Below are 17,236 nucleotides of genomic sequence, written 5' to 3' on the forward strand. Positions count from 1 at the left end.
GTCAGAGTTTCAGGTGGACAGCAGAGGGACTCAGCCATACATACACATGTATTCATTCTCCCCCAAACTCCTCTCCCATCCAGACTGCCGCACCTCCAATTTTTATAGTGTTCAACGACTTTTAAAGGTTCCTCATGACCTCTCGCAGGTCCAAGTCTCTTTCTGCGGCGGGGCCACTATTCTTAAAGAGTGAAGATGCTGAGAAATTCAGGCCCAAAGGGTTTGTGTGTGGACACACAGTGGGTGGGAAACATGTCACCAGGGGCAGACCCCTGGACACTCCTACACAGTAACACTTTACAGAGAAACGAAACCTGGCTCTCCTCACTGAAAACAGGAGGCTCGATCAGGAAGTACTCGACATCCCAAACTTCTCCAAACTATACAACCCAGAATAATAAACCACCTCACACCAAAAAGGAAGGAAGAAACTGACATCATCCTACTTCAAACTGGATGTGAATTTAGGTCACCTATGTGCAGTTCCTTTTAAAAATTATTCCCCCAAATATCCAAATGCCACAAAGTCTGCAGCCTAAAAGAGATCCTGAAGTGTCCCGAGTCCGTTGTTGGGTATCCCAGAGTATTTCACATTAATGATCAGGAAGATAAAGCCATCAGTTCTATTGCTTTTTTTTGGACCTTAGACGATGGAAAATGTACAGTGTCCTCTCCCTTCTGCAAAACATTTCCAGTCAGGACTTCTCTGGGAGTGCTCCCATGATGGGGTGAGGGGTCGGGGGTGGTCCACTGGCTACCCCAGGTGTACTGAGTGGCATGACCCTCCCAGGACCCCAGGGACATCCCATTCCATCTATAGCCCGCAGCATAGCAGAACCAGACAGACATGTGTGAACTCTATGAGCAAATGAATTTGTTTCACACTGTCCCTACTTTCTTTCAGAAAAGAACACAAAACCTCAAGAAAAGGATCAGACCTGGGCAGTAGAGTAAGATGGCCCGGCCCCACTAGCAGAGCTAGAAAATACACCGAGACTCTGATTTCACTCTGACATTTAGACTCTTGTGAAACCTCAAGGGAAAAGGTCTATCCCTCAGCCCTCATGGCCCCAAGGACCACAGCCTGCTCTGTTCTGGGAAGACTACCCGGGGCCAGTCGCAGGCCCCGCTGATGGAGGGAATACAGCTTCTCCGCTGGTACAAAGGGCTTCGGGGCACACAGACTGGGTCTGAATTCCAGCTTCACCATCTACTGCCGTTCATTATACAGAGGTCATTTAAATAGGCAAGGCATTTCTGCAAGAATCTAAGCTCCTCACAAGAAGGTATTCTCATCCTTGGAAATGGTATCAGAACATGGAGAGAAGGAATAGATTTTGAAATAGGGCCCATCAGAGAAACATCGCTCTCTGAACATCCCTTGTGTCATATTATCTCTTTATCTAACAAGCTCCAGAATGTCTCCATTGCTTGAAGCCAGCATTTTCCAAAGAGTCCTTGAGATAATCTTAAAACAGTTTTGTGTCTAAATATGATTTGCAAACCCAGCATAAAGCATCTCCATCTTGGAGACTCAGAAAGCATATCAACATAGCTGCTCTGAAAACCCCTGCCTTGAAGGCAGATGTTTCACTTGATTAATCCAGAGTTTCCTAAACTCAACTGACCATCTCTGTACCCTGTGTTAACAGAACACACTTTTCTGCCAAAGTTCATCCCAGCTTTCAGGTTCCTCCCAAGTCCGGTCACCCTGTCTCTAACTGAATAGTCCACACCAAACCTAGACCCACTTATCACATGGGTTAAATTTTCCTGGGCACTGTCCCCTGACCATGCCTTTTGTGAATAATAGCTTTTTTGAGATATAATTCACAGAACACACATTCACCCATTTAAAGTACACAATTCAATGGGTTTCAGTGCATTTGCAGAGTTGTGCATCCATCCACACAATCAACTACAGAAAATTTTCACCACCAGCCCCCACCACCGCTAAAAACAAAACCAAAAAAACATACTGATCAGCAATCACTTCCCATTCCCCCTCGAACCTCCAGCCCTGGGCAAACACTAATCTACCTCCCTCTATGTATTTGTCCATTCTGGACACTTCATATAAGTGGAATCACACTCTGTGTTCTTTCATGTCTGGCTTCTTTCACTGAGCATGTTTTCAAGGTTCATCCCTGTGGTACCGTGTACCATATCTTGTTCCTTTTTATGTGCCATATTCCACTGTATGGATATAACCATATTTTATTTACCGATTGGTTGGTTGATGGATATTTAGATTTTTTTCTTCTGCCTTTCGGCTACTGTGAACAATTCTATGTGAACATTCCATTAAATATGAATGTCTGTGGGTAAGTTTCTGTGTGAATATGTTTTCATTTCTCTTGGAATGTGTTTTCATATCTAAGAGCAGAATGGCTGAGTCATGTGATAACACTGTCTAAACTTTTGAAGAACTGCCAGACTATTTTGCAAAGCAGCTGCACCATCTTAATTCCCACTTGCAATGTATCAGGATTCTAACTTCTCCACATCCTTGCCAACACCTGTGAAGTCTTCGACTACAAACATCCTAAGGGGTGTGAAGCACATGTGGCTATGGTTTTGTGACTATGTGCTCTAGTTTTAAGGTTTTGTGCTTTTTGAGGCCCCACTGTTGGGGTAATGATCATTCTCATCCACCGACCTAGACGCCTGCATCTCACCTTATAAATCCGAGCAATTCATCAAGATCTGGCTTCAGTGCTACACTTTCTTGGACCAGATGTGACAATCATCCCCAAACTCAATTCAAACGACGCTGAGCGTGACTTCGGTTTACACTTCCTGCAGTTACAGGCTTTTTGGTTTACTGTGTCCTCTCTCTCCAGAAAGACTGTGGACGCCTTAAGAAGTGGGGAGAGGTCTCACATTTCCTAGTGTTCACTTAGCAAGGGGCCTGTCAAATCACTGATACTTTACAAATGTTGGCTGATGTGATTTAACCCAGGAACTGAGGCTAGAATGAGGGTAGGTAAAAGTGAGAGAAAGGGCATTTTGGATCATGCACAAGGGAGGAGCAGAAATAAAGCAATGGTCAGCCCCATTTCTCACGGGGAACTATAGGTTCTTACGTAGAAGGCAGAATTCACAAGTTTGATGTTTCAAGTTACTTCAGCCCTTTTATTCACTGTAAGTCTCCATGTACTCTCAAGTCTCATCTGAGGTCAACAAGGACAGGGACAGTGAGCCAATCGTCTTGCCATTGGGTCTCCTCATCCTTTCCAGCACAAGACTCTGCAGGAACTCTCGGGATGGGGATGAAGGTCTGGATTTATCCCTTTGAGCTTTGACAGAATTCCCTCATACACTCAAGGCATCGCAAGTTGGAGAGGCCCAGAGTGAACCCCATCAAGAAAGAAAATCCAGTCCACAGTGAATCAAGAGAAAGAAATGCTGAGTCCAAGGTCAACTGAGTCACCGTCACCACGGGCTAGGAGTCGTTAACGTTAGCTTCTTGTACCCTTAATCACCCTGCTGTCGTGGAGGCTCAGATTCAAAGCACACTGTGTTAGACCACGGCGACTTGATCCACATAACAATCATTTCAGCAACTCACTGATGAGTCAGGAAGCACACCACACAGTTGGCAGACGAATTGTAAAATGAGTGTGTTTAGTATTCAAAGTTGACAGTCAAGGCCCAGAATGGAAATACAGCAAAAACCATCCCTGCATCTGACCAGTGAGTCTCCCTCTTTCCCTACAAAGATTCTGCTGGGGCTTCTAACATGCCCCTCAGATCAATAGCAGAAACCCTGAGCTGCTGACGTCGGAACTTATTCAAAAATAGCTTTCTCCCCTGAGCCACGTGTGCTGGCCTTATACTTCTTATGCACGTTCATGAGCAAAAACTGCACAAGAATTTCAGCAGTATTATTTTCTACGCCCTGGGACTTGGTGGGTAAAACGATTATAAACCTTAAGACCTTAAAGAAAACCCTTAGTAAAGCAATTCTTTGTCCAACTTTAAAATCCAAACTCCTTAATCATCAAATGCATTCCCCTACGCAAGATCATATCACCACCACCCTGGATGCCCACCCCTGTCCCTTCCCACTAATGGGCATGAACAAGGACCCAAACAAGTGAAATAACCTGAGAGTAGAATAACTGTGTGCACAGCTTCATGCGTAGAAAGAAAGAATGGAGGCATTCAGTCAAGAGGATCTATAAGCTGGAGGCAAGAGGGTTCTCAAAGCTGTAGGGGAGCCTCAAGAAGTCTGATAAAGAAAAGCTGTCTGGCAGAAACCAATGGACACTGTAATTATCCTCCAATTAAAAAGTAAAAAGAAAACAAACTGATACATCTAAGTGCAACTAGCTAGGAGAGCAAAATGGGATGGAAACTAACATCAAGGACATCCATGAGAGGACGGTCTCAGGGAGCTGGCAGAACCTGAAGCATGGCAGAAGCTGTCAGAACCAGGCCACAGTCACCTTCCATTTCAGAACCATAAGGACACCATCTGTCAAGCAGTAAGGATGGTCTTCTTCACAGGAAGCAAACGAGGACTCGGCGTAAGTGCTTCTCCCGAGACACAGAAGCCTGTCCAGGCCCCAGGTCCCCTGCACTGTGCACACACTTGAGCTGGGCCACATGCTGCGTCACACCCCTCACTCCTCCCCGCCACGCGACACGGCCCTGAGCCACACCTAAGTCTGCAGCGTGTGCCTCGACGGCCTACCGAGCTAAGGGACTCCTGGTCACGCCCAGAACACAGTATGTGGCCTTTTTATGACATTAGAGAGGTCAAAGGTCGTGTTTAGCTCCACAATCTATCACACTTTGGAGAAGTGAAACAGTTGTAGATCATTCTACTTATTATACTGTTTCTGTTCTCTGATCACTGCTCATATTAAATATGGTCATTGTGTTTCTATGAGGAAGCAGATCTTTTACACACCGATCTCCACAGCCAGCAACAAGACATTATAAACTAGTAAGGAAGCTTACAGAACAGTTTTTCCTCATGGAAACTTTTACGAGGCTGAAAATTATACTCTGACATCCACGGCAGCACTGACCATCTTAAATGGGATTCTCTCTCACTCCTCTCTACATAGCCCTGCTCCCCACAAAGCACTCCTGCTTTTCCTGCTCGCTCTATAAGATGTTCTCTAGAGGGGGCAAGAAAGACTGAGCTGAAAGGATCCAGCATTTTACTATTAACTGGAAAATGCATTTCCACCAAAACGTTGGTAAAACTATCTTTCCCTATACTATACCTTGACAGTTCAAGAACAGCAGCATGGTGGTAAATTTTACATGTCAGTTTGGCTAGGCCACAGTTTCCAGACATTTGGCCAAACACTAGTCTGGATACTGTTATAAAGGTGTTTTGTTTTTGTTTTTTAAGATGAAATTAACATTTACATCAGTAGACATGAAGAAAAGCAGATTACTCTTCATAATGAGGGTAGGCCTCATTCAATCAGTTGAAGGTCATAAGACAAAAAACTCTGACATCCCCACCAAAGAGAATTCTGCCAGTAGACTGCCTTCAGACTCAAAATCTTGTACCATCTTTTCCCTGGATCTCCAACCTGCCAGCCTAATCCTACAGATTTTGGACATGCCAACCCCCAACAGCTGCACGAGCCAATTTCTTAAAATAAAAACCCCTCTCTTCACACACACACACACACACACTCAAACCCTGACTAATACACTCACCTAGCCTACTTTCTGATGAAACAGACCTGCACCTATCTCTCTGAGTTAGACAAAGAAGAGCAAAATGAGACCCACTTAAGTGCCTAAACAGAACACCACTTTCAGGCTAAAAATCTGAAACCACTACGCTTGACTGCTAATTTGAAGCTTCTATTTCTGCCCCAAATGCCTGGCATTTTAAGAAGTTGCCAGAGTCTTGGTTCTTTCAAAACTGAGCCTTCAGTGAGATCTGTAAAATGAATGGTGATGGTGTAAAATGGATTCATTACACCTGGAGAAGAGGCAAGACAGCCAAAAGGAAGTCAAAGAGAGACGAGACACAAGGCATTAACTGCACTGCTCATCAGAGTCTAAGGACCCACTGCTCTCCAAGCCTAGGCTCAGGTTCATAAGAAGATGATGAAGACTTGAGGAAATGTGGTTAAGAAAAGAACCTGAGGTTGACTTGGTTTCCAAAACACTTCAAACCCAGAATCACCACCCCACCACTGAGAAAAAGCAGCTGAAGAAGGTGGACATTCCCCTTTCCACCCTCTGATGACCCAGGAGGACTTCTGGGCTAAGGTTATTCTTACCTGGCCATCTGCTTGTAGGCTTCCTCTGCCACAGCAAAGATGTGGGGGTCCATATCCCCCATGTTCTGGCCACTGTAGGCATAGATGACATCTTGACCGTAGATTGGCAACTGATCATAAGGATTAATGGCAACAAGCACGATACCTGTGAATAGACAGTGTGCTCAGATTCTGATAGCATGACGGCCTCCTGACATGAGATTTGTTTTAAAACTTTTTATTTTGTATCGGAGTACAGCCGATTAACAATGTTGTGATAGTTTCGTGTGACCAGCAAAGGAACTCAGCCATACATATATGTGTGTTCATTCTCCCCCAACTTCCCCTCCCAACCAGGCTGCCACATAACATTGAGCAAAGTTCCATGTGCTAAACAGTAGGTCCTTGTTTGTTATCCATTTAAGATACAGCAGTGTGTACATGTTGATCCCAAATTCCCTAAATATCCCTTCCCTGCATCCTTTGCCCTGGCAACCATAAGTTCATTCTCTAAGTCTGTGAGTCCTTTCTGGTTTGTAAGCTCATTTGTATCATTTCTTTTCAGATTCCACATATAAGGGATGTCATATGATATTTCTCCTTCTCTGACTTTCTTCACTCAGTATGACAATTTCTAGGTCCATTCATGTTGCTGCAAATGGCATTACTTCATTCTTTTAAATGCATCAGTAATATTTCATTGTATATATTTACCACATCTTCTTTATTCATTCCTCTGTTGATGGACATTTAGGGTGCTTCCATGTCTTAAATACTGTAAACAGTGCTTCAATGGACACTGGGATGCATGTATCCTTTCGGATATTTTTCTCTGGATATAAGCCCAGTAGTGGGATTACAGGGTTACATGCAATATAACATAACAATATATGGTAGCTCTATTTTTAGTTCCTTAAAAAGAACCTCCATCTGTTCTCCATAGCGTCTGTACTAATTTATGTTCCCACCAACAGCGTAGGAGAGTTTCCGTCTCTCCCTCCACACCCTTTCCAGCACTAATCGTTTGGGGTTTTTGTCACGATAGCCATTCTGGCTGGTGTGAGGTGGCATCTCGTTACAGGTTTGATTTGCATTTCACTAATAATTAGTGATGTTGAACATCTTTTTATGTGCCTCTTGGCCAGCTGTATGTCTTCTTTGGAGAAATGTCTATTTAGGCCTTATCATTTGTTGATTGGGTTGTTTGGTTTGATGAGGGTAAGCAACAAAAGCTGTTTGTAAATTTTAGAGACTAATCCCTTGTCAGTCACATCACTGGCAAATATTTTCTCCCAATCTGTGGGTTGTCTTTTTGTTTTGTTTACTGTTTCCTTTGGTATGCAAGAGCTTTTTCAATTTACGTAGGTCCCATTTGTTTATTTTTGCTTTTATTTTCCATTATTCTGGGAGATGAATTGAAAAAGATATTGCTGCAATTTATATCTGAGAGTGTTCTGCCTATGTTTTCCTCTAGGAGTTTTATGTCTGGTCTCACATTTAGGTCTTTGATCCATTTTAAGCTTATTTTTGTGTGTGTGGTGTTAAACAATAATCTAATTTTTATTTTTTTACATGTAGTTGTCCAGTTTTCCCGGCACTCCTTGTTGAAGAGACTGCTTTTCCAATATTGTGTAGTCTTGTCTCCTTTATCATAGATTAATTGACCATAGGTGCATGGGTTTATTTCTGGACTTTTCATCCTATTCCATTGATCTATATTTCTATTTTTGTGCTAGTTCCACACTGTTTGATGACTGCAGCTTTGTAGTATAGCCTGAAATCAGAAAGACTAATTCCTCCAGCTCCATTTTTCGTTCTTAAGATTGCCTTGGCTATTCTGGGTCTTTTGTGACTTCATACAAATTTTAAGAATTTTTGTTCTAGTTCTGTGAAAAACGCCATTAGTAATTTGATAGGGGTTGTACTGAATCTGTAGATTGTCTTGGGTAGTATACTGACATGAGTTTTAAAGGTCCCTGTTCACGTACATGAAAACTAAAGAAGAGAAGATGAACAGGATGAGTCTTAACCAATCACTCAACTAAATCAAGATGTATCTGTGTTTATCAAGCACTCTGCTAGGCCCTAATGGGGAAAAGAAGGACAGGTCAGGCCTCTCTTCAAACACCCTGGAGCATGAATAAGCACATATGCATGGGCGTACACACAAACGCTCAACAAACTGAATTCATAAAATAGATACGTACAAAGTGCTGTAGGATCAGAAAAAGAGGATTCTTAACCCTGCCAAGAGGTGTTACGCTTAAAAAAAAAAAATCTCAAAACTAAAATCTTTAAAAGGGACTGTTAATTTTCTCATTTGTATATGGGTTGTCTTAAATAAAATACAAACAACTTGTGAATGGGAAATATGATTTACACATCTTAATGTCAAACCTTGGCTCAAATATTAACTGTGTGACTTTGCCAATTCCTTAACTTCTGAGTGTCTTAGCTTCATGGACTGCAAAATGGGGTTGGTAATTGCATTTCCCTGGTTATCCTGAGGGTAAAATGCTTCATAGAGAGCAATTCAGACCAGCATCTTGCATAGTAAGCACTGAGTGTCAGCTATTTTTTTTTATTATCTCACATCACATTATACCATGTATTATCTTTCATTTCACTATTTTTTCCATCCTGTGTTCCCAAAAGGACACAAAGTGAAGATGGGTTCAATAAATACACATTGATGAGTTATTAAGTCCTTTAACCCTTCAGATTTTTTATAGAAGGACAAGGTAAACTGATATTTGAGAATGTGAAAAGAGTTAAAAAAAAAAAAAAACCCAACAATTCAATCCTGAAGATAAGACAAATGCATGCCTTTTTCTTTCACATAAAGAACATTCTCGATCTCAAGGGAACCATGGACACATATAAAAAATGTGAACGTTTCCAGTCCTTTGGGGAAGAGAAGGCAGGAATGGAAAGGGTCACTGCCAAGATGGGAGAGCTCTGCCATTGTGATGCCTTCTGGTGTCTGGTGAAGAAGTACAGTCAAGAGAATGAGAAGGCAAACTATAGACACATATGATAAAGGCCTGCTACCCAAAATATACAAGTAAAAAAAGTGAAAGTTGCTCAGTCGTGTCCTACTCTGCGACCCCATGGACTATACAGTCCATGTAATTCTAAATATACAAAGAACACTTAAAATCTAACAATAAGGAAATGAACCATCTGATTAAAAAACGGCCAAAAGACCTAAAGAAACACCTCATCAGAGAAGATAAAGAGATGGGAAAGAAGCATGGGAAGAAGATGCTCCACACCATACAGCACTGGGGAAATGCCAATTAAGACACCAGTGAGATGATACTCCACCCCTATTAGCATAGCCAAAATCCGGAACACTGATAACCCCAAACTCTTATTTCATCACTGGTGGCAATGCAAAAGGGCACCGTCACTTTGGAAGTTTCTTATGAAACTGAACATAATCTTATCATATGATCAAATAATCATACTCACTGGTATTTATCCAAAGGAAGAGAAAACATATTCACACAAAAACTTGTACATGAATGTTTGTAACAGCTATATTCATAATTGCCAAACCCAGAAGCAACTAACACGGTCTACAATAGGTGAATGGATAGACTATGGTATATTAAACAATGGAATATTAGTGTCATGATGGAATATCATGCAGCCATTAAAAAGAATGAAATAATGACATTCGCAGCAACATGGATGGACCTAGAAACTGTCATATTAAGTGAAATAGGTCAAAGACAAATATTATATGATATTGCTTATGAACAGAATCTGGAAAAAAGTATACAAATGAACTTATTTGTGAAACAGACTTAGAGAACAAACTTAAGGTTACCAGGGGTAAGGCTAGTGTAGTTAGGGAGTTTGGGGATGATATAAGCACACGCTATAATCAAAATGGATAACCAACAAGGACCTACTGTACCTGTTCAATATTACATAACAATCTAAATGGGAAAATAATCTGAAGAGAATAGATACAGGTACATGTATAACTGATATAACTGGGGCTTTCCTGGTGGCTGAGACAGTAAAGCATATGCCTGCTAGGTGGGAGACCTGGGTTCAACCCCTGGATCAGGAAGATGCCCTGGAGAAGGAAATGGCAACCCACTCTAGTACTCTTGCCTGAAAAGTCCATGGACAGAGGAGCCTGGTAGGCTACAGTCTATGGGATCGCAAAGAGTCAGACACAACTGAGCAACTTCACATTCATAGAACTGATATAACTGGGGCTTCCCTGGTGGCTCAGCTAGTAAAGAATCTGCCTGCAATGCAGGAGACCTGGGTTTGAACCCTCGGTTGGGAAGATCCCCTGGAGAAGGGAAGGGCTACCCACTCCAGTATTCTGGCCTGGAGAACTCCATGGATTATACAGTCCATGGAGTGGCAAAGAGTCAGACATGACTGAGCAACTTTCACAGTTTATATATATAACTGAATCACTCTGTTGTATACCTGAAACTAACACATTGTTAATCATCTATACTCTGATATAAAATAAAGTGTTTTTTTTTTTAAGTTTAAAAACTTGCAGCAGTGTGCTCAGCAGTGAGAGCAGAGGCCTGAGCCAGGACCCTGGGATGGATTTACTGCCTTCCTACTGACTCCAGGGCTGCGCCTGAGCCATCAAGCCACATGGCATGGCCCATTTCTTCCCTGGTTGAGCTTTAACACCAATCCTTCCAAAGGGATGTACGGCAGCCTAACTAAGCCACATTCACCGATTGCAAACTTTCAAGTGAGAGGTACTTATTAACATAAATGAGACTGAAAGTAGGATTCTTAACCATTGGAGTTTAACACGTAAAGTCTAAAGATTGGAACCACTTTCAAACACACACAGCCAATAGATACCCCCTACTTACCACAGTAAGTGTAGATATGGTTGGACTCCAGGAAGCGGACCTTTAAATTATGCAAAACTGCAGGCTCATGGAGATAGCTAAGGGCAGTTAGGTCATTTTCTCCCACCAGGATATCTGGATTCCGCAGGAAGGGAAGTTGGTTGTTCTGGACATCAATGGGGTACTCCTGAATCTAAGGAAAGGCAAGTGAGAGACACAAAAAGGCACAGTCATGAATCTTTTGGCCTGTATTCAATGTTCAGTCTTGTCAGCTATGATCACTACCCCAATATGATCATAAATGAAGGCAAATAACATGTTTCAAAGAAAGCGAGTTGAACAAAAATACCTGTGTTTCCATAAGAGACCAGTCCAGGTAGAAAATTTGCAGAAAACAATCCCAGTGTATCAAGTGAATGGCATGAGAAATTCAGGAAGCACGGGTAGATTTAATAAGGTGTTCTTCTGCTTCTCATTGCAAAAATACTGAGGCTTTAATTCTATTGCAATAGGAGTGCTGGTCTTTCTCCCATGCAGGAAAGCTTCTTTGGTTTGCCACCATTTAATGCTGGAGGTTCTTTACCCTTTCTCGCATCATCCAGCTCATTCTCTTTGTTTATTATCTTGCAACCAGCCAACTGCTCTCCATGAATTTCATTCAAGTTGTTCACATGTTTTTTTCCCAACCTAACTGCAAGCTATTTTAGGGCAGTATCTATACTTTGATCTAAAGTATAATAAGAATTTGATGGGTATGTGTGTGTAATTAGGGATGTGTGATTACACATCTGAATGTCAAATCTCAAATACAAGGTGCCATCCTTGTACTCTTAGCATACACAGTACTGTGTGTGCTAAGTCGCTCAGGCATGTCCAACTCTTCCTGACCTCAGGGACTGTAGCCCGCCAGGCTCCTCTGTCCATGGGATTCTCCAGGCAAGAATACTGGAGTGGGTTGCCATTTCCTTCTCCAGGGGATCCTCCTGACCCAGGGATCGAACTGGGGTCTCCTGCATAGAAGGCGGATTCTTTACCGACTGAGCTATGAGGGAAGCCTATACACAGCACTTGGACTACATAAATATTCAAAACACATTTAGGGACAGGACGTTTAACTGATCACATGTAATCAATACAAAGATGTAATTAATGAAAGGAAGTGTTCTTTAACATTTAAACAGGAGGAACTTGGCTGCTGCTTACCATGTTTTATCAGAGTGTTAAGTTTCTTAAAAATCATCTGAAACCTTGTAAAAAGAGTTTCCTCAACACAGCTTATTTTCAGGGGCTCTTGTGTGGGGTTCAGGAATATCAATTGTTAAAAATCCCCATGTAATTCTGATACAGGTGGTCTATGAATCACATGTTAAGGATCACTAGTTTTTACAAGTCTTTCAGGAAGTTCAATAGATGTAGCCTCGATTACTGGGATAACAGTTAATTTCTAAAAGAATATGGATATCAGTGCTCTCTCCTGCTCCACTTTGAGACTTGTATTACCAGATACTAAGGTACATTATTAAAGCTACTGTGATATTGGCTTAAATTAAAGTACTAATGGTGTTAAAAGAGGCAGATAAATGAAACATAACACCAGATCCAGAAATAAATGCAAGCACATATGGGTAAAATTTATTCATAACATTAAACTAGCAAATAAATTGATAAAAGGGATTTTTCAGTAGTAGGAGGTAAACTTGCAGGCATTTAGAAAAAAAATTGAGTCAATGTTCCATTCTTCCCCATATTAAATAAATGTTAGATGGGAAAAAAAGTAAAAACTAAAATCAAAAAGAAAAGTAAAACCAATAAGAAAATGTGGGTAAATCTTCAAAAAAGCTTTGAAAGAAAGTACCTTTAAAGGGTAATACAAAAGCCAGAACAATGAAGGAAACTATTCATTAATTTGACTACAATCTAAAACTTTAAAACCATCATAAAACACACCATAGGCTAGGCTAAGTCGCTTCAGTCACGTCCCACTCTTTGCAACCCTATGGACCATAGCCCGCCAGGCTCCTCTCCATGGGGTTCTCCCAGCAAGAATACTGGAGTGGGTTGCCGGGCCCTCCTCCAGGGGATCTTCCCAACCAGGGACTGAACTCATGTCTGCTATGTCTCCTGCACTGGCAGGCGGGTTCTTTACCACTAGCATCACCTGGGAAGCGCTTAAAAAACACACCATGTGCAGAGCAAATTGACAGAAGGGGACAGTTATTCTGCATTATTTAATGGAACCAACATTCTTAATAATTGAAGAATTATAAGAAATTAAAAAGAAAAGCAATACCCCCACAGAAAATTGTGCACAGAATACAAGTCACAAAGAATTATTAATGGATAATATATGAAAAACTATTCAGCTTCACCATTAATGAGAGAGAGGCAAATAAAAGATTATTTAGAGCCATTATCCATCAACTAAGCAAAGGTATAAAAGCTGACAGGACCCCAACCAGGAAGGGTGTGGGCAAAAGGGTTCAGACTGATTTAACCTTTCTGGAGGGCAGCTGGCAACACTTTATCAGAATTTTTCATAAATATTCTTCCTCGCCACCAGGAGACAATCTTACAAATGATCAAAGATATCAACTCCCGAAGCTATAAATATGAAAGTAAAGTGCAACATAGACCTATATTTATAGTCAGGCAGCTGCCAAAGCATTCTGCTGCATCTAACAAAAGGCACGTTATCGAATGAAATCTATAATAGGATTCCACTGATTTTAAACTATATATTAAATCTGTCTGGAGAAGGAAATGGCAACCCACTCCAGTATTCTTGCCTGGGGAATCCCATGGACAGAGAAGCTCGGCGGGCTACAGTCCATGGGCCCGCAAAGAGTTGGACACGACTGAGTAACTAAATAACGAAAGTCTATCTGGAATAATATCCCCACAAAATATCAATGGTTATCTGTGTTAGTGAGGTTTTCTTTTGTACAGTTTCCTGTTATTGTATTTTTTTTAATTTTAAATTTATTTTGTAATTGAAGGATAATTGCTTTACAGAATTGTGTTGTTCTTGTTCATTGTTAAGTCACTCAGTCGGGTCTGACTCTTTGTGACCCCATGGACTCCAACAAGGCAGGCGTCCCTGTCCTCTACCATCTCCAAGAGATTGCTCAAACTAATGTCCCTCAAGTCAGTGATGCCATCCAACCATCTCATCCTCTGTTACCCCCTTTTCCTCCTGCCTTCAATCTTTTCCAGCATCAGGGTCTTTACTAATGAGTCAACTCTTCACACCAGGTGGCCAAAGTACTGGAGTTTCAGCTTCAGCATCAGTCCTTCCAATGAATATTCAGGGTTGATTTCCTCTAGGATTGACTGGTTTGATCTCCTTACAGTTCAAGGGACTCTCAAGGGTCTTCTCCAACACCACAGCTCAAAAGCATCAATTCTTCGGCACTCAGCCCTCTTTATGGCCCAACTCTCACATCCACACAAGACTACTGGAAAAACCATAACTTTGACTATACAGACCTTTGTTGGCAAAGTAACGTCTCTTCTTTTTAATATGCTGTCTAGGTTTGTCATAGCTTTTCTTCGAAGGAGCAAGTTTCTTTTCATTTCATGGCTGCAGTCGCCATGTGCAGTGATTTTGGAGCCCAAGAAAATAAAGTCTGTCACTGTTTCCATTGGTTCCCCATCTATTTGCCATGAAGTGATATCAACATGAATCAGTCATATGTATACATATGTCTCCTCCCTTTTGAAAAATGTAAATCTGGGACTTCCCTAGTCGTCCAGTGGGTAAGACATTGCACTTTCAATGCAGTGGGCCCAGGTTTGATCCCTAGTCAGGGAACTAGACCCCACATGCATGCCTTAAGTAAGAGTCCTCATGCCACAATGAAGGTCCTGCATGGCATAGCTAAGATGCAGCTAAGACCCAGTGTGGCCAAAATAAATTAAACATTTCATAAAGTAAAACAAAAACATCAATCAAGGCTCCCTTCTTTCTGTGAAAAGCTCTTTTATTATCATTCACCTTACTCCATACAGGAGGTCAGCAAACAACTATCATGAAGATGCAGATAAGATTTCCAAAATGTGGGAAACAAGGGGCAAACGGAGATTGCGGAGAGTCAGTTTTTATTTCATTCAACTCAAGAGGGGCTCCCTCGCCCACTTCATCTCCAGTAGAGTAGGTGGTATCACTGGGCCTAACCAGACCTCCGCACGGGAGCCATTCGGAAGACTCCCCAGTGGAGATGTCCATCACCCCAGCAGGAGCTTGTCAGCTCTCTCTCTCTATCTCTCATGGCTTTCCACCCCACCTCTCGTGTAAGCAACACGGGGACGGCCAGGTGCAGAACCACAGCGCTCCCCCAGCCAAGCCCTCACGTGTCAGATCAGAAAGCTGGGACCTGAGCCCGCTATCTTTAAACCCCGAGGTAGACATGCTGCCATTTCATCTTTTCTCTGATGAATCTCCCCTCAGACGACCCTCACCCAAGTGTGCGGAGGGAAACGCACATGCAGTTTTGTGAAAATGTGGTCCAAAAAAATAAGCCAATAGGAAGGGAATGGCTACCCACTCCAGTATTCGTGCCTGAAGAATTCCATAGACAGAGGACAGAGGTGGGCTACAGTTCATGGGATCACAAAGAGTTGGACATGACTGAGCAATTTAACATTTTCTACACATTGGTGATAGTAAAGTTGATAAGGAGGAAAAATGCCCAGAGTGGCAGCAAAGAGGTAGAAGCTGCAAGCTAAGCATTCAAAGTTACAGACTTCTAGCGGGATGTACATGGAGAGGGAGGAAGGGAATGAGAGCCTTAAGGACACTTTTTTTCTTTAACAGGTATTTGATTCTAACACTGCTGCTAGTGTCAAACATTTACAGCTAACATGGTTTTACTAGAAATCAAAGGGTTTATGACATGATCAGAGACAATTAACTTTCTGGCACACACACACAAAAAAGACTTCACTGCATAATAATCGGGCCTTTGGAGGTAAAGAGGAGCCTGAATTTTAACATCTTTCTCAAGATTAATGCTCAGTCACCCACTTAAGAGTGGACTTTCTCCTCTCAAGGCCAGGAGCTGAGAATCAGGAACACGTGGGAGTCTCCCGTTGGTCTCCATCTAGCAAATGGAAAGGGATAAGAGGAAGACACCCTAACCCTAGACTCGGACTTACCAGTAGATGGCTATTTAAATTGAATTCATTAAAGCTAAATGTAATGAACGCTTCAGTTTCTCACACTAGCCACACTTCAAAGGCCCAACAGCCACAAGGAGCTAGTGACCTCCATACTGGACAATACAGATAGAGAACATTCATTCCACTGTAGGACAATGTTCTCTTGGTCTAGATTGCTCTAAACTCAGTGGATCTGTGATACTATAACGCTTTGTTGTTGTTCAGTCACTAAGTCGTGTCCAACCCTTTTGCAACTCCATGGACTGGGTCCACCAGGCTCCTCTCTCCATGGGATTACCCAGGCAAGAATACTGGAGTGGGTTGCTATTTCCTTCTTGAGGGGATCTTCCCTACCCAGGGATTGAACCCACGTCGCCTGCATTGGCAGGTGGATTCTTTACCACTGAGCCACCTGGGAAGCCCCTCTAACCAGGGAAGCCCTTATAATGCTTGCTGGTATGGCACTTCAGTCGTGTCCGAATCTGTGTGAGTTGGAAGCCCACCAGGCTCCCCCATCCCTGGGATTCTCTGGGCAAGAATACTGGAGTGGGTTGCCATTTCCTTCTCCAATGCATGAAAGGGAAAAGTGAAAGGGAAGTCGCTCAGTCATGTCCAATTCTTAGCGACCCCATGGACTGCAGTCTACCAGGCTCCTCCGTCCATGGGATTTTCCAGGCAAGAGTACTGGAGTGGAGTGCCATTGCTTATAATGCTTAGCAGGTGCTTAAAAAAAATCAGTTGAATGAACATCTGATCTTTTCAAGACCTCTCCCATACCTCGATTCATGTCCACGTTACATGGTAGCATAGCAAGGGAACATAAAAACATCTTCAAATGACAAATCCCAACACAAAGATTGGGCCTCACTGGTCAGCATATATGGTAGAGAAGGAGAAAGAAGTGTTCTTTATTCATAGAACCAGAAGGTCTAGAGGAAAGAAAAGCTAGTGAAAATAAAGTCAGCAGCAGGCAACCCTGAGGTACCACAT

General features: G+C 42.2%; 1 protein-coding gene across 2 annotated transcripts in view; it reads right to left on the reverse strand.

The window, feature by feature from the left end:
* MYO5B (myosin VB) overlaps positions 1 to 17,236 on the reverse strand; it is a 337,920-nt gene that overhangs the window by 169,463 nt on the left and 151,221 nt on the right. For both annotated transcript variants that reach the window (XM_043443867.1, XM_043443866.1), the window contains exons 3-4: positions 11,111 to 11,282; positions 6,264 to 6,408 (exon numbers count right to left, since the gene is read on the reverse strand). In XM_043443867.1, coding sequence (XP_043299802.1) covers positions 6,264 to 6,408; positions 11,111 to 11,282 — 317 coding nt within the window. The remainder of the gene's footprint in view (positions 1 to 6,263; positions 6,409 to 11,110; positions 11,283 to 17,236) is intronic.

The sequence above is a fragment of the Cervus canadensis genome, chromosome 23, assembly GCF_019320065.1.
Source record: "Cervus canadensis isolate Bull #8, Minnesota chromosome 23, ASM1932006v1, whole genome shotgun sequence".
Lineage (NCBI taxonomy): Eukaryota > Metazoa > Chordata > Mammalia > Artiodactyla > Cervidae > Cervus > Cervus canadensis.